General features: G+C 41.0%; 2 protein-coding genes across 4 annotated transcripts; one reads left to right on the plus strand and one right to left on the minus strand.

The window, feature by feature from the left end:
* Positions 1-1,297: 1,297 nt before the first annotated feature.
* On the plus strand, positions 1,298-3,568 carry LOC111595506 (protein grindelwald). Its single transcript, XM_023309278.2, has 3 exons — positions 1,298-2,033; positions 2,840-3,130; positions 3,197-3,568. The coding sequence occupies exons 1-3, from the start codon at positions 1,790-1,792 to the stop codon at positions 3,388-3,390; spliced, it is 729 nt and encodes a 242-aa protein (XP_023165046.2). The 5' UTR covers positions 1,298-1,789; the 3' UTR covers positions 3,391-3,568.
* Positions 3,569-4,162: 594 nt separating this feature from the next.
* Positions 4,163-23,669, minus strand: LOC111595594 (chondroitin sulfate proteoglycan 4). 3 transcript variants are annotated; one of them, XM_023309405.2, is made up of 12 exons: positions 23,520-23,669; positions 19,121-19,720; positions 12,187-12,383; positions 11,867-12,097; positions 11,597-11,778; positions 10,556-11,144; positions 9,470-10,498; positions 7,959-9,355; positions 7,742-7,895; positions 7,015-7,678; positions 6,041-6,944; positions 4,233-5,976 (listed from the first exon to the last, which is right to left on the minus strand). In XM_023309405.2, the coding sequence occupies exons 2-12, from the start codon at positions 19,215-19,217 to the stop codon at positions 4,233-4,235; spliced, it is 7,188 nt and encodes a 2,395-aa protein (XP_023165173.2). In that variant the 5' UTR covers positions 19,218-19,720; positions 23,520-23,669. The 3 variants fall into 3 exon arrangements, with proteins under 3 accessions (XP_023165175.2, XP_023165173.2, XP_023165174.2); XM_023309406.2 differs by lacking the exon at positions 23,520-23,669 and adding an exon at positions 20,036-20,073; XM_023309407.2 differs by lacking the exon at positions 23,520-23,669 and having other exon boundaries at positions 4,163-5,976; positions 19,121-19,217.
* Between the last annotated feature and the right edge of the window lie 2,782 nt (positions 23,670-26,451).

The following is a 26,451-nucleotide window of genomic DNA, read 5'->3' on the forward strand; positions in this document are numbered from 1 at the left end:
ACTTTGTGTATTCAAAATACGTTAAGTGAGAATAACAATACACATCGCTATAACACTTGGATTGGCAGCATAATAAAATCATTTACTTGAATGGTCTGTTAAAAAGTATTATCATAATATAATTAGTTCCAAAATATTTATGCCCATTTAGGACACTTTCAAGTAGTCTACAACTGTAGATATATCGATAGGCGCTACAATTGTTGAGCGCGCAACAGCTGCCAATTTGAGTTAACAGTGCTGCCAATTTGTCAGCTTAATTTAAATGAAAATTTAAATTAAGTCATAAAAACAATGTTTATGAACTTTTTTTTTTAATTAAATAAAAAGCTTAAAATTTATTGTTGATATTTTTATAATTGACTTGTACATTATTTAAAAACACATATTTTTAAACATGTTTAACGCATTCAGATAGCTATCTACATAGCCAAGTCACCCACCTTTACTCGAGAATCGCACCGTATTTTAAAACTCTACAAAAAACACTCAAACTTGTTTTCTTTGGCAATAACCACAATTTAATAACAAATAAATAATCAACCGCAAATACAATGAGCAATGTTATATTGTTTTTTTTTGTTGACTCATGACGTCAAGTGCTTGTACATATGAGCAAGTCTCAATGTTATGTGGTTATAACTTCCCTAAATATATTCACTTAATATTTATTAACTTTATTTCCTTTTGCTTTGCATTTTGTTTAATAAAAGTGGGTAAGCACTCAGATAAGTTCATTCATAAAAACGAATTTTAAGAAAATATATAAATGGACATGAGTCAACGTGTTTCTGCAGTGCGTTGTGCTTGAGCAGAAAAATTGCCAATTGCAAATAAAATAAACAAAATAAAAACATTTTTATATTTGCTAAATATTCGCACAAACTATTTTTAGAAATTGCTTAGGGCTCTTTAGCTAAACTCGGCTCAAAGAATGCGCGACTCAAACCCAAAACAAAATACAAAACACACACAAATGCATATATACCTGTAAATCATATACATACATACATATATAGCTATGCATGTGCATAGTTGAAAATCAGTTGCCTGTTTACACACACATTTGCACTTTACAACTACATTCCGTAAAGTAAACAAGAGTCAAGTCGATTGCTTGAGCGCACTGCGTCTGGGCATGAGAGCGAGAGAAAGAGAGAGCGAATTTCAGTTAAGGCGCATGTCTGTCTGCTTGTGTGCGTGTGAGTGAGCGCGTGTGAGTGTGTGCTTCGAGCTCTGCTTGGTAACATTCGGCTGCGCGATCGTTGCTGTTGCCAGTTTTCTGTTGAATGTGGCTCAAAGCAAAACGTTTGCGGCAGACAAAAGATAATAACTCAAAAGGCCGAAAGATGATAAAAAAACTGTTATTTTTTTAATTAAAAACAAATAAGTGAATAAAACTGATTGAAGTGTATTAAAATATCAAAAGACAAGAAATTGTTAAGAAAGGTAGCCGTTTGCTTAAGTGAAACTAGTTTATAAAGCGGCTCACACACAAACACTCACACACACACACACGTAAACTTCACTCAAATTGAAACTGGACTCAACGCACGTCGCTTTCAACGCGAAGTCAACAATTAAAAAAAAAACACAAAAAAGAAGCTTTGCCAAGAAGCTGGCAAACGAAAAAGTTATGAATCATAGCACAGGTAACAACTGCAACGGTGCCTAAAATAAATCAGCTTCTTTGGTGCATATAAACGTTATGTAAAACACAACAACAACAACAACAACAACAGTCAAATTTAAAACAAAGAAATTAAAAGAGAGCGCCAGAGGTGATCTGATGTCCGGCAGAGAAATGCGCCCACTATCGCTCTCCATTGGAGCCTCGCTGCTGCCCAGCTTCTCGCTGGTGAGTGCCGCCAATGGACGTGCAGCTGGCTCTGGCCAGGATTGCCACGGCAAGCTCTGTCACGCGGTGAGCGAGTATTGCTCCATGTTCGTCGAGAGCTGCATGCCGTGTGCCGACATTTGTGATGTTAGCTCGCATAATTACCATGCGGACACCTGTGCCAAGGAGTGTTCAGGTGAGTTGCAAGCAAACAAAAAGTTTCCATTGCATCTTAAAGCAAAAATCTAATTTGTGCAACTGATTTGCCAAGAATGTGTGGCTATAATTAAAGCTTACATAGGTGTGCATAGGTGCTCTCATACTCTGCTTAGATATGTGTGAATAGGGGTATATTGGCTTGGCAGTTAATTATTTATATATGAAGGATGACTGTAGCAATTGTTGAAGGTGGATTGGGTAGCTTGATAAGTTTGCAAGCCAAATGAGAAGATCATCAACGATGGCTGAAGGCATAACAATAAAGTATAACAGTTTGAAAGCCACTGCATTTGGCTCACAGTCTAAGAGTCAGTCAGTCGTCTTCTCGACTGATCAGCACTAAAAACGTGAACAGTGCATTACGCAGTTGGCAAGCCTCCAGCGTTAAGTCTATGGATTTTCCATCGGACATCTCTCGTCTAGAGTTCACAGTTAATTGTAGTCAGTTGTTAACAATTGATTAGCTCATTGTATTGGTTGACTGTGCACATAATGATAATGGAATTCACAATTTAACAGGTATTTGCTTAATCGTTTTATTTGATCAGCTTTTATTTTGTTTTCAAGTAAATCTTAGGCGAAAATGTGGAAATAAATTGTAGTTACCCCATGTTGGCTATCTATCTGCATCGTCACTTAGATAAGTTATCTATAGACAACTATTTGCACTCCAGAATTATATACTGTAAAACAAATAGAAATAATAGTAATATATACACTCATAACACTGATATCATCATCATCACAGATTCTAATAGATTTCCTTCTTGATCTCATCTACAGCCTACAAAAGCTATGATCCTCTGGTAGCTGATATACAGAACCGTGTGCTGCCCAAGCTGGATCAGATTCGCATTGTGTTGTTCATCATCCTTATATTAGTTTTCATCAATTATATGGTTAAGTTCCTGCGCTGGTTGGGCGTCAAGCGTTCGCTGCAGCGTTGCATGAACCGGCTGCAGTCCAAGGCTCAGCCGAGCAATGGGAAGGAGCTCAATGGCATGACCATACAGAATCCGAATGCGTTCAACCGTGACATTGAGCGGGCACCTTCGCAAATCTACAGTGTAGCAGGTAAAATTCGAAATTTGACTACCTGTCCGATGCATTGAATATGTCAATTGTTATTCTTATAACTAGGCGCCGCCGAGGGCTCTGTATTGACTATGGCAACGCCGGTGAGCACGCGGTATCCGGCTGAGAATAGCACAACACCAACAACTGTGGTGACCGAAATCGGCTATGGACATGGATATGATAATCAGGCGATGGTCGTAACGCCCGTTACAGAGAAGGCCGTAACGGCCACTACGTCCACAACGGCGGGCTTTTAAGCACCGACAACATTGCATTACGAGAAACAGTGTGCATCACATTGAAACTAGTGATATTTTTTTATTTCATAAGCATTAACAAAGTGACTTCTAATGATATGGAATTCCGCTGAATGAAAATACATAGTAATACATACATCTTTATATACACATGAAATCATATTAAAGAGTAAATTCTGACAAACCGATTAATCGACTAAAAAAATTTAAATTTTCGATAAAATGTGGTGGCAAGTCGACTTACAATATAGAGCGCAAGCGTTAGTAGCTAACACAATCACAGTTTTCTTGTGTGTGTTAGATTGTGGTGGCTGGCTGATTAGTAAGTCGATATACATAATAGAGCGCCAGCGTAAGCAACTTGTGGTGGCTGGGTGAGTACGTTTAAGTGTTGGCAAATATGTTAAAATAAAATGAAACCGAAAATGGCATTCAAAACAATTAGTTCAGTATATTAGCTTAAAAGTATTGTCATTTATTTAAAAAATTCGCAATTATAATCGTTTTCCAACACAAATGCTTAACATTAATATTGAAAGTTGGCAAACCCTTACAGCTGACGAGTATAACTCCTACATGAATACATATGCATGGCTATTATATGGCAAAATTTGTATTGGCTGTTGAATTTTCTTGACTTTTAGATATGTAACTAGCAAATTTATATATGTATATGCTATCAAATGCTTCATTAAAACTAACAAAGTCCGTTTGCTTACTAACTAAAACGTGCGAATCTCATAAATCAGCCTTAAACGTACCTAAATATACTCGTAAATGTATGGCTAAATAAATAGATTAAGACTACTTTGCCGTAACTCTTATTGTTGTTTTTTTTTCGTTCAGACCCAATACTGATTTCGGCGCAGCAGCGGATTTGTGGGCGGCGCAGAAGGCGGCGAACTAACCGAACCTGAAATCGATATGCTCTGCGGCACGGATGCATAGCCAGCAAAATCGTTGGCCATGTCGCACGATGAACTCCATGTATCGTGATCTATGTGATAGGGATTGTAGCGTTGCGGCAACATCATTTGCTGCGGATCGCACTGATCGTCTGTTTCATCCTCATCCGGATCGTAGTCGGGAAACTCGTGCTTATACGACTCCACTGGTATAATCTTGCAGTGGGGTATATTGCTGAAGCCCGGTAGAGGCGTTGAATTGCCCGTTGCCGGCACCGAATCAGCCTCGGAGCTGGCATAATGATGATGGTGGTGATGATGATGATGTTGCGGACTGACCGACGTCAGGTCTGGTGGACAGGGCAATGGTGGCGGCTGATCCTTGGATATATCGGCCTTTCGCTTTCGCATATTTCTCATCTTGAGCAACAGCAGCACAATCAGCAGGCAAATGAGCAGAACGAACAGGGCACAGCCCACAGCCAGATAGTTAATGGATATATCTGCATTGCCCAGATGCACTGTCTCCGTTTCTTGTAGCTGGGCACGATACTCAATGGCTACCGTGGCCTGAGCCGGCTGCACCGTCTTGATGAGCAGCTGATAGTCGAAGCTATCGCTATCCGCCTCCGTCTCATCGACCGATGCGTGCGGTACAAAGTAGACAACACCGCTGCGCAGCTCCTTGTATGAGAAGATGGTGGTGGAGCGTTCATTCTGCCCATCGGCTGCTCCATTGAGTCCCGCCTGACTCAGGCTGGTGCTGCGTATGATCTTCCTCAGCTGACCCGTTGCGGGCATGCGTGTGATAACGAACTTGGGATTGAATTTGTTCAGCTTCAGCGAGAGCGGATTATCGTTGACCAAGTAGCTGCTGAGCCTGATCTTGCCACCCGCTGCACTCGAACTGGACACCGCCTCGCGCATGGCTATGTCATTGATCTTAATAACCGGCTCCACATTAACAACCACATCCACCTGCGCGGCATAGTTGCTGCCGGGCACATAGGCGCTCACCTGGAACGTGTCGTTGGAGCGATTCAGATCCGTTTGCATATAGCTAATCTGTGATAACTCCAGCTGCTGCTGGTTGAATCTTAGCGTTGGCTGATGCTTATACAAAATGATGCCGTAGAGCGGGGAATTGGTTATATTATAGGCCAGTCGGTCCAGCTTCACATTGGTGCTCAGGCCAATCTGCTCCAGCTTCATGGCCGCACTGGTGGCGCCCTGCTGCAGGCTCACCGGCAGCTGCGTGTTCGCTGGCAGCAGACTTATGGGCGCCACTTTGATGGTAAAGATCTCATAAGCAGGATTGAACTGGCCATCGGTCACGGTGAAGCAAAAGGTCGTGGACTGCGGCATGCCAAAGTGGACATAAATGATGCGATCATTGTTGATGTCCGCCTGGGTGAATTGATTGGAAAACGCGAGCAGATCCTCGGCCTGGCCATCATTGTTCAGCTTCTTGAGCACGCCCAAAGTGGGACCGCTCATCACATCGTAGATGATCTCCTCGGGCGGCGTATCCTTATCCTCGGTGAGCAGCACATTGCGTGTTATGGTGCGATTCTCGCCCTCAACGACCTCCATTTGGGGCAGATGCGTGACCAGCTGGAAAGGCTGGTCATTGATGGGATTTATAGATACGGGTATGGTCAAGTTGCACAAGAAGATGTTGCTGCAATGGAAATTGGTAGCAAATTTAGATTTCGATTCTTCAGATTTCGAAACTCATGCCTTACCCTTGCGTCAGATACACGCCCATCAGTATGGTGTCCTCCAGGGTGTCCGTGTGATCGTGTATATAGTAAACTTTCTTGGTAAAGAAATCGCTTGGATGATAGCGTTGCATGGCCCTAAAGTCATGGCCCAGTCCGATGCTACCATGCGATGGCTTCTGTGCGGCCTCTATGAACAGTTCCGGATTGTTGATGCCCGCACGAGTTTTTAGATACTCCAAGATCTTAGAGAAATCTAGTTTAATGGGCACCGAACCGCCCTCATCCACCGTCAGCTTAGACACAGGCAAAAATCGAAGTAAGCCACCTGAGGATACGGATATTTCTATGTTGAACTTCTGATCCAACAAGCGATCGCTGCGCTCGGCCACGACGTCAAAGTAGAAGGAATCATTGATGCGGAACTCCAAAATAACTGCCGTGTGCTCATAGAAAATGTGTCCGTTGTCCACATCGTTCTGCGTGAACTCGCTTATCTCCTTGGCATAGCCATTGCCCAGATACTCATTGACGATGCGTCCCAGACTTGGCGGGACTGTCACATTATAGCGTATCTCCCGCTCCTCGTCCGAGCACTTGAAGTGCAAATGGTCGCGCAAGATTTGCTTCTTGGTGAGTGGAAACACATGCAAATTCTCATTGCGCTCCACCAGAATCTCAATCGGCTTTATCTCTATGTTCAGCAACTGGGTGCTAGTATTGAATAGTCCATCAGTGACCAGGAAGGAGAGCTCGTTCCTTCGGGAGTTGGCATCGTGAATGAAATAGATCTTTTCCGCATTGAGCTGTGCCTGCGTGAACTGTTCGATCTTATGCTGAGTGGAGGATTTCTCAGCCAGGTATCCGCCGTAAATGTGATGCACAATGTAGGTGAGATTCTCCGGTGGTGTATCGTAATCCTGGGCCACTACAGAAAGGGATTTGAATATTAAATATTTATGCATTCGAGGTGAGTGGCCTCAGCTCCAAGAACTTACACAAATCTGTATTCTTGATGACATAGCGTCCTCCGTTCCACACCTGAAGTCCCGTGTTGGTGACCATCATCGGCTCCTCATCGTTGACCGGCACCACAGCTAGCTCCAGCTCGAAGGGCACGCTCTCCTTGTTTCTGGCCACGGCTACCATCGTAAGGCAATCTGTGCTGTTCTCACTGCCATTGTGCACATACTGTATGCTGCCCTGTTCGAGTTGTTTTTGCGTGAAGCGCTTGACCTTTGAACTACCAGCCAATATGTGACCTGAAGTGGGCGTTATGGTGACTATATACTCCAAGATCTTGCCGCGATAGTACTCCGAATAGGGCTGTATATCCGTGGCGCCGATCTGCACCGTTTTCCCCTCCACCACGGAGATGATGTTCGTGTGCATGTACAGCTTCTCGGGTATGATGACTATTTTGAGCATCAGCTGACGCAACCAGGTGATGCCGTTGGTCACATCGAATACAAAGTAATCGGATGATTGATTAACGCCCGCCTGTATGTAGAACATCTTTTCCGTGTTGACCGACGACTGATCGAAGACCTTGCAGTTGTACTCATCGTCAAAGGACATCGACTGCATTTCCAAATAGCCATGCATGGGCGACGAGGTTACCAGAAAGGTAATGTCACCTGGCGAAATGTTGGGATGTACGACCTGTAGAACGAGCATTTGGGATTAGAACTAGCATAGAGTTACGATATAGGCATTAGCCATTACCTCTAGCACATCACGTGAGATCAACACGCTCGTTGACTCCTCCACGTAGAGCGTATGATTCTGCTTCACCTGCAAAGGCTCCCAGTAGGCCGAGGGATAGATGCGAAAGATGACCTCACCCTCAGCTGTAATGTTCTTGATGTGTACGCGATATCTGATGCGATATTAAAGGCCTCATTTAAATATATTATCTGCAATTTGGTTAGCCTTAACCTACCTCACTTTGTCCATCGATGCGATTTCCGTATTCCAATAGACCAAGCGCTCGCGCTCAATATCCAAATGTGTGAAGTTGCCCAGGGATGTGAAATTCGTGGCCTTGTGCATAGTTGTGCCATTCTCACCGCGCTGTCCGCTCAGATACATGAGGAGGCCGTAGGAGGGCGGCTTGATGACCTCGTAGTAGATCTCGTCCAGCTTCATATCCAAATTGGTTTCCAGCACAAAATCCTTGTTCTTCAGAATCACAAATTTGCCCTCCTGCACAATGGAGGCATTGGCTGGCAGCATGGATACAAATGGATCCGAGGCGCGGATCTCCAGCTGGCCGTTCACCTCATGCTCTCGATCCGTGACTATGAACGAGGCAGTGCCCACATCTGGTCCGCTGTGCTGGAACATAATGCGCCTATTGGCAATGTCATCCTGACTGAAGCTGTCTATAAAGTGGCCCGACTTGTAGAAGGCGCCATTGGTGCTGGACACGTGTATATAGTGTATGTCCGTATGATTGGTATTCACATCTGCATCGAGGTACTGCAGCGCCGTGGGATTCAGAGTGCGTATGCCGTTGCGCACCACATGGAAGACTCGCTCCACGGCACTGCGATAGGGTTCATTGTCGTTGACCAGCTTGATGTGCACCTCCATGTTGGCCACAAATTGCAGATCCGTTTCATCGCCGGAGAGTATGAGCAGCTCGAAGCCGTCCAGCGTCGATTCCGTATCATCGTGGCAATAGTAGATGTCGTTGCGGAACAGCTGCTCCAGCGTGAACAGCTCAATGGGCGTAGTCAAACCCGTTTGCTCATCGTATTTGCATATCAGGCCATGAGCCGGCGGCACAGAGACCTGGAACTGCAGGCTCTCGTAGATATTGAAGCGAATCTCGAAATGATTCTTCGTGATCAACGCTCGCTCGCCCTCTTGCACCTGCACCACCTCGAACTTCTGATAGTGCAGCTTGTGTGTGAGCTCTGTCAGTGGATTGAAGATGATCTGCAGCTTGCCAACAACATCGTCACACTCCGCCACGGACACCACAAACTCCAAGTGATCCATAAAGCTCGAGTAGCAGTTATGATGCGTCCTATAGCGTATGCGACGCTTGTCGATGTCCAGCTGGGTAAACGAGTCCATTTGCTTGGCCGCCTTACGCGAGCCCTCCACATAGATGCCGCCGTACTTGGTCGGCTTGGTGATCTTGTAGATGACACTGCGTGGAAAGCTGCCAATGGGCACTGATTCATAGCTCAGCAAATTGTTGGTCAGCAGAATTTCACGCGTTCCATTGATTGCGATCACAGCCGGCGAGTTGCTGGCAATGCGCAGCCGCGTGAACGTTATGCGAAAGTCAAAGGTTTGCGTTGTCACAAAACCAAATGAGGCAATGAACTAGGTGGATAAAGGAAGTCGAAGATTAATATATATTTTGTTGTTGATGAGGATTAGATGAGCAAAGAACAAGGACTGTCCTTTGATACATTGGAATAAGTAGTTAGATCTTACCTTAAATTCGTCTTGCCAGGGAAAATCGCTGTTGTGCAGATAGCGTATGTGGCCCAGCAGCAGCTGGCTATCGGTGAACCATTCCACGTTTATCCAGGAGCCATCGATTTGACGCAGGCGCTGCAGAACGCCATGCTGCGGAGGCTTCACTACATCGTAACGTATGTCGATGTGCTCGTCGACTGCATTGGTGCCGATGGAGAGATTGGCGGGGGTCAGCAGCAGCGAGCTCTTGTGTATCATGATGAGGCCGGTGTTGTTGACCACGCGCAGTTCCAACGGATGCACTGAGACGGGCAAGTAGACCGTGTCGCTAGTCTCGATGCCATCGGAGACATGGAGCAGCAGCTGGTAGCTAAAGGATTCGGCTGTCGTGGAGTTATACAGGTAAGAGACCTTGCCCACATTCACGTCCGCCTGAGAGAAGGTCATGGTGTTGATACCGCCGACCATAAAGCGGCCAAAAGCCTCCTGGGAATTGGACGAAGGCATTATGGTATAGATCAAATCGCCAGGCTCGCTGTCCGGATCGGCTATATTGAATAGATCCACATCGAGTATACGCTCGATGCCCTCGATGACGCGCAGTATTTTGTGCGAATGCAGCTGCAGCTGTGGCGCATCATTGACAGCCGTGATGTTCGCATGGAGCAGGAAGCGATGCCTGCCCAGAATATTGTCGGGTATCTTATGTGGATCTCCATTGACCTGCATATCCAGTGTGGCGTGATCGTTGAAGTTCTCTAAGCCGTTGTGCACATACTTCAGCTTGTCCGTGGCCAAGTCAACGAGATTGAAGCTGCGACAGGGCACAAAGTTGGCCTTCTCCGGCGAGTAGTGTAGCAACTGGCCAAACTTGGGCTGTTGCACCACATGAAAGACAATCGATTGTTCATTGAGGCTGGGATAGCGGCGTGTGTCCAGCAGCACGTCTATGATGTGTGGGGAGAGAAAGGCGGTGCCGCCCTCCAGCAGTTGCATGGGCGAGACATACAGCAGCTCCAGTTCCGGGCTGGTTGCCGTAAAGATCTGCGGGCAGAAACATAAGGTGAAACACAACAAAAGGAGAATTACAGTAGAACCTACCTTGAAGGGACCCTGGAAGTCAGCCTTAATGCAGTAAGACTGATCGCAGTAGCAAATGAATTCATCCACGCCATGCTGACTGCAGAAGCCACTCTTCAGGCAGGGATTGTGCTCCACACACGGATATTTCCACACACAATTCAGGGCCAGATGCCGCGATATGGTCATCTCGGCGAAACCCAAAGCCATGCTGTTCACCTGTAGATTACGCATGCAGCCCTTGAAGCTGAGCTCGTTGATGCGCAGTCCCTTGTTAATGAGCCGACGGCGCATCTCCTCCTGCACGCCGCCAAAGAAGACGCTCTTCTCCAGATTAATGGTCGCCTTGGTGTCATTAGCGTGCTCGCCCCGATAGCTAAATGCGGCATCGTCCAGCCGCAGCTCCGCCATGGCGGCATTATAGCTCAACATCACACGATGCCATTTGCCATCGGAGATGGTCTCATTAGTCACGAACTGCACCAGGCTGCCGGCCTTATTGAATGTCAGCTTCAGTTTCTCATCCTCTATCTCCAGCAGCAAAAAGTCATAGCCGCCATTGAAGAATACCGTGCCCGAATCCGTCATCGTACGAAATTGAAACGAGAGACTGGAGCGAAATGGCAAATGCGCTGCGTGAGTATCATGAACGGCTTGAACTCTGGCGTTAGTTTAAGGTTACTTAGTTAATATACTAATCTAACTGTCAATGTTAAGCTTTACAATATTAGAAAAGCTTCAGTCTTAGGTCTATAGCTTCTGAAAATAAGTAAAGATCTTGATCTACTAGAAAATCATGTCTTTGAAATTGAATGTAAGCTTCATGCTGATAGCTTCAGCAGCTAGCAGGCTAGTTCGCATAGCAATAGACTTTAGATGATTAAATCGATGCTCTACTGCTCATCTTTAAGCAGCTGTCTCAATGATTAATAGGCAAAGAAAGGAAAATGAAGAAGTTCCGTTTAAGAGAACTAGCAATGGCTAGACTTAACCAAATCCAAGCCCTTTCACAAGCTTTTCAAATCCGAAACTCGATAGCTTTAGTTATCTAAGGCATCTTACCTTTCGCCTGTGCTGTGCGATTCCTTGAGCATCAGTGCAAAGGAATCATTACTCAAGTAACTGATGCTATCCTGAATGCCGCCATCGAATTCATTGCTGCACGTCCAGCCCACTCCGGTGCTGGTCGTGTGGCCCGTGCGATCTTTGGCACGCTTTATGATGTTGATGTTGTTATAGAAGACCTGGAACCATAAAACAAGAGAAAAGAGGTAGATGTGATCAATTCGATTAGACTAATGCCGATTGGCACAGTTGGCGGCCGGCACTCACGTCCGATATGCAGCCGCGAAAGCCAATGACATCATTGAGAAACTCGGCCGTAAAATCGCCAACGCCGCCAAGGAAGGTGCCAAAATGGACATTAAGAGCCAGTGAATCGGCTGGCAGCTGTTTGCGCATTATGTGACCATCCACCTGCAGGGTGACATTATTCTCGAAACGTTGCACGGCCACATCGTGCCACTCCAGATCGTTGAGCGGCTGCTTCTTGGGCGAACGCAGCTGCAAAACAGGATTAAACTCTTGGTTAGCGAGGGGCAGGAGGCCATGCATGTTGGCTAAAATATGCAACAGGCTACACACACACACACCTGAACGACATCCCGTTCGATTTTATAGCTGAAACTGATGAGGCCATTCTCCAGTCGCAGCAGGCAATAGTCGGTGCGACCCGCTGCCAAAAAGAGAAATGCGTCCGCCTGCTTGGTGCGAAACTTGACGCGTATATTCGTTGACATTTTGGCCTCCTGCAGCGGCATCGATACATATCCATCGCCGAATAGCGAAACTGTAACACATAAATAAAAACAAATTGCAATGGACATTTCATCAGATACGGATGCTTCCCCCAAGTGCCACAAGTTCCACTCGATTGGCTCTGATCGTGCTGCCCCTTCTAGAAATTTGTCCAGGCATTCGGTCAGCTGTCAGCCTGTCACTCACTGTCTGTGCACTCTGTCAATCCATCTAGCTATCAATCTATCTATATACATATCAATCCATCCATCTATAGTTCCATTTTGTACTTGATTTGCTTAATTAGCTGTGCGCCTTGAGAGGGCAACCTCTGCCCATATCGTGTGGCCCCATTCGCTAGCTCTAGCCTTGTTACACGCTCTGTCAGGTTATTGCAAATTGTTTATTTGTTTTAGGTTCATTTAGAAGATCTAAAGATCCGAAATGTTGTTATCTCGTCAGTTTAAATTTTGTAGTTGCCTTTAGTTCTGTCTAAGGGACTTGAAGGGCAGCTATTATAAGCTTATTTAAATATGTTTTAGGCTCTGAAGATAGTAATAAGTATTCTTTTAGCACTACAAGAACTCAGCTTTACATATTGTAATTTACATTTTTTGTCAAATTTTTTTTAATTTACATAATTTTTTTAAAATTTTTTATATAAAAAATTTTTTTTTTAAATTCAGAAATATATATTTTTTAAAGTTTCTAAAATTGAAATAGTTTTTTCATTTTCAAATATATAAATCAACAAAAAAAAAAACATTTTGTAATTCAGAAAAAAATTGTTTTAAATATTTTATTGTTTCTAATATTTTAATAATTGATTAACAATTTTTTACTTATATAAATTATATATTTCTGAATTTAAAATATTTAACAAGTGATTAATATTTAACATAATTAGTAAATCATAAAAATTATTTTGTTTTCAAAATTTTTTAAAGTTTTGTTTTTATTCTGTTCCCTTAGAAGAAAGCTAGGATAATCTTTATTTATAAGGTAATTATTTTTAATTTATATAAAATGTTTTTTTCAATTAAAATAAATATTTATAATAAAATATATATAAATATATAATTGAATCTCTGATTCACTATTCTTTTTCTTAGAACACTTTATTGTATTTATTTTTATCTAATGTTCGCCCCACAGTTTCCCTTCGGTTCTGAGAAAAGCGAGAGTCTATGCGATGCTTTTCACAGACTTGTGCACATGCACAGCTAAAATTTAGATGTTTTTTTTTAAACATCTACATTTCAAGGCAATATGATGATTTATGACCCGTTTCTTTGTACACATACATTCGTCTCATATGTATACGAGTTTAGTTGTCACATTTTAGGGCTTTATTTCGGATTTAGTTTGTTAGTTTAACAAACTATATACAAATGCGCTCAACTTTGGCATCGATTCGTAGCAGAAATCTTTGTTGTTGGACATGCACATATTGACCTAACCCACATAGAGATGTTCGGCTGGATACGTTTGTATTTTGTTAGCTGCTTGAATAAACATGAAACAGTTGCACACACACGAACAGAGGCACAACTGACAAACAGTCAACAAGATAAACAAAGCAAAATGAGATACAAATAATTCGGTTGTTGTTATTGTTGTTGTTGTGATCAGCGTCGGCGTCGGCGTCAGCGACGCCTTGCGTTGGCAGAGCCATTTTGACGCCAATTAGCAGCAATCAGGCGTCAAAAAGTGTCGGAAAACCTTAAAAACACTTTCCCAACGCAATGCATTGACCTACATTAAGATATCGTTAAGAGCTGATCTGCAGAATGTACTGAATAACAATTGGGCGTACTCGACTGACTGATACTCTACAGCAATATAAACTATTGCGTGTGTGAGGTTTGAGCGGCAATTGCGTTATTTCTTTGTGGAGATAAGAGGCAGAGATTTACTTATTTGAATATTTGATATTAAAATCTAAGATAGACGCTGTGGGGAATGTTGAGCAGAGATCTATCAAAATTTCAGTACGTTGCCATGATAGGAAAATTGTTTTAAGCTAACTAACTTTATGTGCTTATTGCGTTTGCTCTATTTCCTAATATGCTCAGGTCAAGCAGCGCTCTTGTATGCTGGCATATTGAGAGTTTAAGGAAATCCTTTGCTATCTATGAACTGCAAGGAATGATCGATTTATGGCCTGCTTTTGATAACCAACTTAACTAGCTAAGTAGGAGCCTATATCTAGAATGTGTAGCCTCAAGTTTAAGGAATTTAAGAAACAAATGAAAACAAATACGATTTTCAAATCGATATTTATCGATGTTTGGGATAACATCAACAATTCCTATCAGTTCAAAAAGTTAGACATATAGATGAGGCGCAGGGAGTCAGCAGTTCACGCTGGTCAAAGAGTTATATGTGGGACTTATAAGGCAAAGATGCTTTATAAGCAACTCGAGCTCAATTTAGTTATTCTTCAAAATGATTTCAGGTTATCAAAGGAAGCTTGAATGTCAAGTTTTGGATGCTGTTTTCGGCATAAACAAAGTGAATATATCCGGAAGTGGCATCAGCAATTTGCAGCCGAAGTCGACGGCTGCAACTCAAATGTCGGCGCCCAAGCAAATGAGACGTCATCATCAGGCAACGGAACACCAACGCAGCCGTAAGCTGCGGCAAGTAGCGCGTTGCAAGAATTATGGCAACAGATGCGCTGCAACTGGCTGAGACGACTGCAGCGCCACCCCCGCTCGCTGCCAGCCAAATGTGAAATTTATGTTTATCTCTCTCTCCCCGTCTCTCTCTCTCCATGGCAGCTATGCTCGTGGCAAGCGAGTAGGTATTTATGTTATGGCCAATGTTTATTTTATTTGAGTTATATGTCGCATTCGAGCGTCCAGTTGCTCAAGTTTATATGCTTTTCTCTTATATAGATTTTATGCATTTGCTTTGACGGCGGCATTTGCTTGCCCCCACTTAATTAATGCGCCTTAGGTGGGCTGCAGGTATTCAGATTTCGCTTGTATTTCATGTTATGGCATTCATTACAACATTTTATTCCGACATTGACAATTTATAATTTTTGATGCATTTTCTGTAACTTAATTTTGACTAATAATGTCACAGTTTATGTCTGGGCGTTGTGATTTGTGAGCTTGCTGCGTGTTGTTCAGCGAATTGAATTCAGATTTATGGAGTTTGCTGCAGACTTTATGTAGCTGAACTAATTGATGAAGCATCGGCAGGAGGTAGACAAATTTTTCGATACTATTTCTGAACTTGAGCTTCTAGGCAGAAGTGCTATTAAAGTTTAAAAATATGAAGCTATATCTTTATAGCTAAGCAGAAAGATAAACCACGAATCCCAAACAGAACTTGCAGTACTTAAGTTTAATCATTAAAGAGTTACAAATACATCTCAAATGAGGTTAGTTAGAGAGAAGAGAAGGTTAATTTTTAGTACTCTTGTCATAAGCATGTTTATTGCAATAGTTAACACATGCTAACATTTCAGCTCATTTCTCAACTCATTATTAAGCCCAATCATAGCTGAGAACCAACTTGATCTTTATGGCTAAGCCAAAGCTCTGCGCTGCCAGTTGTGGAACACTTTCACAGCATTTGGCCCCTCGTGTGTTTTATTCCCTAGATTTTATGGCTTCATTCTACAAGTGAAGAGATCAATTTAAATCAAATAAAACCACCATGACCATATAGCAAAACACATTTAAGAAACCATTTGCCCGGTTTATGGCATGCCAAGCCACAGCAGATAAACATGTGGAATGTGCATGGAGAGCCGCGCCGCAGTGCCGCAACGCAGTACAGCCTAATTAGACCCCGGGGCCGCATAAAATTCAATTTCTTTTTTGTCTATCAACAACTGAGAAACAATAATCGAGGAACGACCATCGACAAATATCACAAAGACAAATTTTCACATGACTCAATTCCGGTAGCCATTGACAATGGGCCTGAGAATGTCGCCAAAATAAATAAGAATCGTAAATTGAATAATTTTTAGGCATAAATGCATCTGCACATCTGCACATGACTTTAGCAGCCGGAGACACATATATTATAGAGGAAAATAAGTATAAATAATCGAGGCCAGGCTGCTGATGATACCCAGTATCCATAGTTGCTTAGCAAGCTATACCTAGAATCAATATAAGTGATATATAAACTGGGGAAACGGAGACAATTTTATGTATTATATGATAAATATGCATGAGTAGTCGAGGCCAGGCTGCCTAACTGATGATACTCATTATTAAGAATTCTTAAGTATCTTATGTCAAGATATAGATTTTATATGATAAATATGCAGAGTAGTCGAGGCCACTGATGTTACGCTTGTATCAAGGGCGTTCGAGCTTCTATATGTTAGAAAAATGAAGATATTTTTATATTTTATATGGAAGATATTAGTAAGTCTTGGCAAATTTAGATTTGCTTTTCTACAGACTTAAAACTCTTAAGTATTTTAAGCCAAAATTATACCAAACATTCTTATTATATATAAGAAGTATAATAACGTAGCATCTTAGCTTCTGTTTACTCAGACAAACCAACAAAGAAACTTAAGTGGATCCATAAAGATAATCAAGCTTACGATTAGACCTCCAAATTATATGGCGTCTATGTGTATAAATATACATATCTATTCCCGTGCATAACTGCATGAAATAGCTGCTAATGAGTTTTCATTACCTACAGGGTATAAAAATAATGAATAATCAAGAAACAGCAGGCAGCAGCAGAAGTAGCAGCAGCAGCAACAGCAGCACATGGTGCGCCACAGAGTCAGCTATAGATACACAGATACATTTGTATCTTGCATGTGTATCTGTGTCTGTGCAGAGTGTTAAAATTGGCACAATGCGTTGCGCGTGTAAATGATGAACATTTCATGTAGTCGAAATAGAATTTCAGAGAAAATCGCAAATAAAGCGAAAACATCAACAAATAAGTGGAAAATTCGCGTTGACTTTTGCCGCATGATTCATGCCGCTGCGAAAGTGACGTCACACGCCAACTAAAAATACACTATGAAAATATATATATATATATATATAAAACCGCAGAAGCAGCCAAAATAAAGCGTGTATATACTCTATGGATACAAACAATTTAGAAAAAAATTATATATATATATTTTCGTATATATAGCAATGAGAATTAAGAGCAGGCCTGCCGCTGTTTGTTTGCGTGTTGGAGCTGCAGCATTTTGCGGCATGCCACAATGCTGTGGAGACATCGACGACAAAAGTGCGCCCCGAGTCAAATGTCAAGCGTGAAAAATGCGTTAAGTGCACTGCGACGGCGACGGCGACGGCGCATTGTACTTAAGTCGTTGGATTTTACGACCCAGCGTTTACCATGCAGCAACAACTTGAGAAAGTTGCGCCCTGCACAGTACACGAAAAGAAGAAGCTTAAAAATACCATAAACTGCTGGCACAAGACCAACTTGAGTTGGCGGCAGTTAGCTTCAGCAAATTATATAAAAGTTAGCAAAAGTTTGGTTTTTTCGACTTTGCCAACTGCAAAATCTGAACTTATGTAAACTTTAAAATCGAAAGCAGCCTAGTTATAATGCCATTCAAGGCCAGCACGTATCTAAAGATAGTGAAATGGTATTTCCCTAGCAACTATTTCATTCACTTCTCTTAATTTGTTTAGTTCTTCTTTCTATTTTAAGTTTTCTTGTGGGCCGCAAAATCATTTAGTATTAATTTAATTTATTAGTTGTTAACGGTTGAGCTAGTTAGCAATTAACTGGAAACATTTTCTGGTTCTGATTTGTCTGCTAAGTGTGTGTGAAAGCTTTTTGCGTCGCTTTCTAATTATTTGCCAAGTATATAGTCATGCTATGCACCAATATTGGTGAGCTTTCAGAATGTAGCTTCATAATTGATCGCAGCTGTCCGAGCTGCTGAGTCTATAAATTGTACCTGTGTGAAAGCTTTTCAAAACTGTTATACCATAACTGTTCTAACTCTTGTTAGCTGTTGTTATGTGAATGTGTGCTGTTGTTATACAATAGGTCTTCAAGCTTTAAACATGAATTTTTGTATTGGTATTAGTGGGCTTTCAAAGGTCTATCACATAATGTTCGCAGCTTTCTCTGTGAGTCTGGGCTTATGCATATCTAAAAACTCTACTGAAATGCTTTAACTGTTATACACAAATTATTCTAATTTTTTTTATCTATCATTAATATTTATAATTATTAGTTTCATAAAAGCTCTACTCTACTACTCTTCTTAAACTGTTATACACTAATACAATAACTGTTCTAATCTTCTTTTGCTCACACATGCATGCACTAGTATTGGTGAGCTTTCCAAGGCTACCCACATAAAGTACACGCCTGTCTAACTGTTTAGCATCTGTGATTTGTGTCTGTGTGAAAGCTCTCGAAAACTTTCCGCTGCTCAGCTGCCCACAGTGCCTGCCATTTAACGAACATGCAATGCAAATGAACAAAAAAAAGTATCTTGACTGCACCATTTGCAACTCTTTATTTTGACTTTTATTTATTTGTTGGCAGCTAAGTAAATGCAATTTGGACATGGCCCACGTTGCAGCAACTTTTGCTGCTGCTGCTGCTGCAGCTTCTGCCCGAGTCGAGTGTCGCGTTTGCGGCCAATTCGTGTCTGGCCATATTTGTAATGAGCATAAATCGTGCGTTGATCATTTGCCATGATAAATCGCATGTTTATGGCCGAATGGTATTAAGTTCTGTGCGACAGCAACGCGGCTACCGACTGCGATTTCAAGAGCGTAACATTTAATTAACTGTTCTGCAGCCACTCACCTTTCATAGATGCTGCCGTTTGCAGCAATTGCAGTAGAACTAGCAGCAAACCAAATCCATATCCAAATCCCATTCGATATCCGCAGAGTCGCAACATGGCGCTGCAGCTGCTTTGAAGTTATAAAATTTACAGCAGGAGCTGGTTTCGTTATTCGTTTTCCTTAGTTTTTCGTAGTTTTTAATAATTCTGCGTGTTAATTGATTTTTCATGGGGCCACGCATCCGTCGTCGTCGAGCCCTGTCCCTGTTTATGTGGAGACCAGTGTGCTCATAAAAATAGCAACAACTGAGACGCGGCAGCAGCAGCACGTCCTGGTCTACGGCTACATAGACAGATGCTGCATGTCATTTCGTTGACAGAACTCATGCGTTTGCACCAAGGGGGGCAAACAGACAGACAGACGACCGGAGAGACAATCAGACAGCCACACTTATAGACAGACAGGCCTTTGAAGCTATCTATATAGAATTGCGCTTCGGTCTGGCTATTCAATATCGCAATCTTTGCTACGTTTCTCTTTTGCTCGATTACGTTTCAATTTGTTGTTGAAGCATTTTCATTTTTCACACTTCGAACACTTTTTCTGCTTTCTGTTCGCACTGAAAAAATAATATATGTATATTTATATTTACTAATTTCTTTTCTTTCTTTTATAAATTTATCAGTTATTTTTACATTTTATTGTTTTGATTTATTTCGATTTTTTATTTGACTCGTGGCTCTCGTTTATGGTCGGGGCACTAAATTAGTTTTTTATGATCAATTTTAAATGCACAATTAAATATTTTAATAGACACACATTTATCAACAGCTGACATTTGACAAGCTGAACTCAATTGAAGTTTATTCGTTTATTATATTACTTATAAGTAGATCTCAGCTTGGCTTAGTATTAGTGAGCTTTTAAAAGCTACCTTATTAGTTCGCGTAGGCCTCTTAAGCTGCTGTTCGTATGTGTTTGCTCTATGTGTACAAGTTCTTAAAGAAGCATATATTTATAGTTTTAAAATAGTTTATACATTTTCTAATACTTTTATATTTTTTACTTTGTTTTCCATAAAATATACATTTTTTACAATTTTTATTTTTCATTTATTCAAATACTTTTTGATTTATTTCGACTTTACTCTGTGCCACATTCCTTGTTACTTAATTCAATTGGTACAGCAGTATTTGGGAATAAATCTTTTGTAATTCTTAAAAAGAATAATCCGCCATTGCTTGGTACATCCCAGGCCAATTTGTACAATCCCCACATATATATCATTGATTAGCGTATCTGGATATTTTATGGACACTTAATTGAGTTGCTGCAGCGCGCTTCCCATTCTCCACACTTCACTCCCCAGCAGCCGCTCAGCCAGTTCACTTGAAACTGGCGCTGAGTAATATTTATTGTATTTTGGGCCAAGTAAGAGACGCCCATAAAAAGCAACTTAAGTGGCATGCCACGCAGCTTAACATTGTATGTGGCATATCGTGTATTTTTTCTCTCTCTCTCGCTTTTTTTTGCTTCAATTTCTTATTTTATTTTTATTTGATGGCAACAAATTGCCAAAGTGGAATTTCTAGTTCATGATTTAGACAGGCAGCGCAATTGCTGTCAAAGTTCAATGCAATGTTGCTCGACAGCCTATTTAAAAAGAAAGATTTTGTTCAAATGAAAAGTCAAAAGCATAAAGATTAATTGGATGTTATCAACTAAGCAATACGCTGTGTGCAATATAATAGTCATTTACATCGAACTAAGAGAGCGTAGTTTGGGCAGTTTCAGATTGGGAGTCAGGAGTTGTTGATGTCAGAGTTTCACTTCAGAAACTCAGAAATGTGCGTAGACGCAGTGATTGTTACTTTATTAAGCATCTCATCTGCAGATCATCAGCTGTCTTTAGAGAAGACATGTGCAAAAAGTCTAGCTAAGTCTAAGTCATCTAGCGAATGTGTTCTAGATCTAATCTATCTTATACAAAATTAATTGATAATCTTTAATTTGAAAATAAAAGAGTATTATCTATCTGGCTCGATTCTATGACTAAGTAACTTATATATTGTAGCCTTTTTAGGGAAAACAATATTAAAATTTTATCTGAGAACAATTAACATGAGAGTTGAGTGGATAGCAGAACATCCAAAAGGCAAGCCAATATACTCATTAACAAACTGACAAACAGAGTATCGAAGATGTATCAAAAGGCCAAATAGGGCGCATAAACACTTTCAAGTTTAGATGCAAATCAACAGCAACGCAAACGTAAACGTAAATCCCTTGGGTGGAAGTCAAAAATTGAACCTACAGCCTGGAGTAGGAAAGGCAGAAGGCGCGCTGAAGCTGTCGAGGAGGCATTTCCCGTTAGTGGTGCTGCTGCCTGGCACACCACACCGCGCAGCCGTCAGTTGGTGCAATATTCGTGCGACGAACGTCAACAACTGTGACTGGAAAATGAATTATTTACGCCTTGGGCAGCTAAAAATACGCAGACAAGAAGTCGGAAAGTCGAAAAGTGGGGAGACTCAGGCAGACAGGGAGACAATGACGAAGAAAGAGAGAGAGGGAGATAGAGAGATCGGCAAGCATTATGAATATGTTCAGTATGTGGAGTATGCTTATGAAGGGAATGCAAATGGCAACGTCAGGAACTTCAGGTTCGACATCCTGGCGGGGTCAATTGCTGGCAGCCGCGGCTTGTTAGCGCTCGTTCAAGCTAATTTTACTAGTTAATTTCTTCTCTACATCTATGCATGTATGACGTGTGCATATACCCCATTTGGAGTGGGTTGTCATTAGTTTTATGGCCCGTCAAAATACAATTTGAGACGGCGACGCAGTGCACCCAAAGTGACAATCGTTGGTGGATTTTTATGAGGAGCGCGTGTTGCCAGCGCATTTACATAAAATTTCATAAATGTATCTGCATCTGTGTAGCCGTGTATCTGGCTGTTGCAGCGCCAACTTGTGCAGCTGCATCTCTTTTGTTTTTGGGAAAGCTCTGCCACATTGTTAGCTACTTTGGCCAGATATATATTTTATGGCAATTAAAATTAGTGGCAGCCAAACAAAACGCCGCTCTTTAAGTAGTCCAAATCACTTTGATAAGCCAAAATGCTTTGAGCTGCGGCTATTTCAGAGAGATAGAGAGAGAGAGATCATTTTCTTGTAGGCGTCAACTTCCCACGCCGTTTGTCGACACTTTTCTGAGCGCCTGAATGCAGATGAAGTTGACTTTGGGTTTAGTCATCCGAATAATCTATTGATTCATAATTGGAAAAATCCAAGATGAATGCCTAATGTTGAGGTTTACTTTGTGTTTTCTTTTGAGTGGGCGTAAAACATTTCAAAATATATACCAAAAAATATATCCAGCTATTATTATTTGCATCTGCTTGGCTATAAAGACGGTCGAAATATGTATATAAAAGTCCCTTTAAGCTTTCCTAGTAAAAAATTTTCTAAATTACTGATTTCTATTGATTGTTTTTGGTATCTTTTTACAATTTGTTAACTTTTGCTTTTAATATTTTTTATATATATTATTTTAATAGTATTTTTAATGTTCATATTTTGGTATGTTTAGCACAAGATCCTAAAATTTGTATACATTTTTCTAATTATTTTATTTAATTTTTTTTTTAATATTTATTTTTATATATATTTGAGTAATTTTTGATTTTTGTATCACAATTGAAATTTTGAAGTTTTGAAAATTTATTAAAATATCTAACTATAAAGTTTTTGTAGCACAATCACGGTTTCTTTTATTTATTTAATGAATATATTTAAATATTTTTTTAGTTGTTTTTTTACTATTTAATTTTTATTATAGAATTTGCCTATATAATATTTTTGTTTTTAAAACACTAAGCTTTATTTTTATTTTAATTATTAAAAAAATATTTTGGATATTTCAACACATTCATAAAGCGTTCATTTCCGTTATACAAAATATTTTTTTGTTCCGATTTCACATCTGTTGTATATGTATATATATTTATAAATGTATCCATATCTCTCAAAAGCCCCTTCGCACCACAAAGAGCATCCAAATTCACGGTCAATTTGCATTGGTTGTTAAGAAGTACATATGCATAAGTGTGTGTGTGTGTGAGTATGTTGTGCACATATCAACACATTCAGATGCATTTTCTCAAATGCAACAACAAACGCTTCCATTCAGCATTTCGTTTTATCCAGAATTCTCGATAAAAACGACAAAAAGCGCCGACAGAAGCGAACCAAACCGAACGAAAAGGCGGAAAATAAATAACTTAAAAATAAATTAAATTTTTTAACTGTGCGGTGAATGGGCTCTGCGCGCTTTTCCACTTACTGAACAGGCACACACTCACACACTCACACACACACACGCATACACAGAGTTTTGTTCAGACGCGCACACTCACATTCGGTGTGCGCAGAGTTTTTCCGCGACGTTTGCCGCCACCCGCAACAAAAACGAAATTCGAATTCGTTCGATAAGCCAAAGGCCGCCCAGGCAAATGAAAAGCCAATGCGCAGCGAACAACCGAAACAACCTAAAACAACCAAACGGCCCGACGTTTTCTCACAGACTAACTGACTGGCACCCAAAACCGAGCCGCACCGAACTCGAAAAAGAAAATTCCGCACGCAGTGCGCAATGCGCAGTGAGACAGACCCCGAAACACCGAAACATCGAAAGACCGAAGACCGAAAGACCCCGACAGGCCACGGCGCACCCGCGAGTCACTTTTACGCGGTTCACTCTGCTCCCTCGACTCAGCACTCTCGGGGCGAAGGCGACCAGTCCAATAAGCATGATTGTATCTAGATATACCAAAACAGTGATGAGCTCTATTTTCAATTGCTCGCGTGCATATTGCTTTGAGTAGATCATAAAGGGGTATCAGTAGAGTGTAGGGGTGTCTGCTAAGGATATAATATGCTATATGATGGGATGGATTGCATACTATGCCTTGGATGGTATAGTATATTAGAGTATTTGATGATATGGTATATTACAGTATAGTATAGAAGGATATATAGTATAGTATGGCATACAATTTATATGGTATGATATGGTATAGTATGACATGTTTTGATGAATAGTATAGTACAATATATCATATAGTATAGTAGTAGTAGTATGAAATAGTATAGATACATCAGAAAAAAGAATAGTTTTGAAATCATAATATATATTTGTTATAAAGCATAGAATAGTATTGTTGAAGGAAGTAATTAAGCATGTGTAGTATTTATAAGAATGAAATCTTTACCAACTTTATTTGTTGCGGAGGAAATACATATTTATATATATTGTATATTTTTATGTGAAGTTTTAAGAATGGTTTTATCTTACGCATTAATTAAAGGAATTCCTCAAGTATAAAATGCTTTTCTCAATCTATGCAACACTTAATCTCCATTCAAGATAGTTGAGATAATTTGCATTAACAATGCTTTGTTCAGCCTTCGGAGATATATATTGAATATGCTTCGGAATTCATAGCCTACTATGACTAGGAACACGATTTGAGGGGTATTTAAAAACGCAATTAGAATATCTAAAATTATAATTTTTATAAAACTTATTCAATTTCAATGTTATCCACTTGCCAGTTACAAAAATATGATCTGATTCGTAAATATTCAAAATATTTCAAAACATTGTTGAATATTCAAACATTGATGAGCTGTTTGCGCATCTCTGGCAATGATGAGCGACCGAGTTTACTGTAGTACGTACTCTGTACTTGCGCGCTGCGGAACATGATGATCATCTAGAGATGTTGTCGCTGCTCCCTTTGCAATCTTTGCACGCGAAAAAAAGCGAAACAAAATAAGCTCGCGCGATTGAGCAATTGCGAGCGCCAAGAGGCTGAGGACTTGAAATTTTTCAATTTGTTTGCCTCAGTCGCAAATGCGGTCGCTGCTTGTTGCTGCTGCAGTTGCTGCTGCTGTTGACGATGATGATCATGAAGCTTGTGGGGCGAGTTGCAAGTGAGGCACACATGTGGATACAATTTGGTGGCTGTGGCCATTGCCACATGTTGTTTGCCTTTGCGACGTCGTCAACTCCTTAGCCCATGAGTGTGCGTTGTTGTTATTGTTGTTGATGGGTGATAAAAATCTACTAGAAATTTTTTAGCAGCCTATTAAGTTACATAAGTCACAGGGGCGCATCGTGTGAAATATCCTTTTGGCGTGCTAATGAACCCTTTGACACCAACGGCCAACGGCCGTACCCACAGTTCATGCCAACGTGCCACATGCAGCAACGCAACATGCCACTGACAACACATGCCCCATAAATCAGTGTGGCCAACGGCATTCGCTGCGGCTCAGCTCATTAATAAATTACAAGAAAACGCGGAAAATCAAAAATTTACCTATGAAAAAATGGAGCATAAAATGATAGTAGAACGCTACGCCCACCAACTGCATGAGTGTGAGTGTGTGTGTGTGAGTTTGTTTATTTGTGTTCGATATCGGTTACACACGCCCCCCATCCAAGCCTGCTCATCTGCAACCCTTAGAGGTTATATTTCGGGGTGTGATAAGGCGAACGACTTGCAGGCACGCACAATTTAGAGCGGATCCAGCAGGAGCCGAAGTTGGAGTGGGAGTAGTATCGAGCTGCACCCAGAGGGGCAACCACTTGAATACTATGCATACACATATGTATATGCATATATATAGATAAATGTAGACATATCGAATATGCATGTATCTGGGTTAGGCCACACAGCTGTGCGCCCTGTGGCATTATGTGTGGCATGTAAAAATATAAGCACATAAAACTGCACTTTTCCTAATTGCACCAGGGAGAAACTGAAATAGAAAGAGATGGAGGGAGGCAGTGAAAGAGCGGGAGAGGGCTCTCAAATATTCAAAAACCAAATCGGCGATAAAGTCACATGCATATAGCTCAAGTCAGATATATATATGCATGTCAGGGGAAAGATCTAGCAAATGCACACGTGCGCCGCTAATTGTTGTCGAACTGTGCGTAGAGCTGAGTTGCCATGCTCAATTATGAGTGCTGAAAATATTAACATAAAATTACAAATTTGAGTGGAAAATCAGTGCAGGCGAGTTCAAGCGAGGTCAATTGCAGCAGCAAAGGTATAGCAAGGCAGTAGGAACTTCCATTGCTTTTTATTAGAGTTAAAATTTCAGATGTTCTATGGCTAGTATGAGCTAAGAACTCATAACATTCCCATACTTGCCATTAGTCAAAATTTTATAGAAATATTCTACATTAAGAAATTTCTTTAATTTAAATCCAAAGTGCAATAGACCTGACAACCCTGTTGAATATCTAGAAAGGAAATGATAAGTACGCTTACACTT

The sequence above is a fragment of the Drosophila hydei genome, unplaced genomic scaffold (genome assembly GCF_003285905.1).
Source record: "Drosophila hydei strain 15085-1641.00,03,60 unplaced genomic scaffold, DhydRS2 tig00008114-arrow-pilon, whole genome shotgun sequence".
Taxonomy (NCBI): Eukaryota; Metazoa; Arthropoda; class Insecta; order Diptera; family Drosophilidae; genus Drosophila; species Drosophila hydei.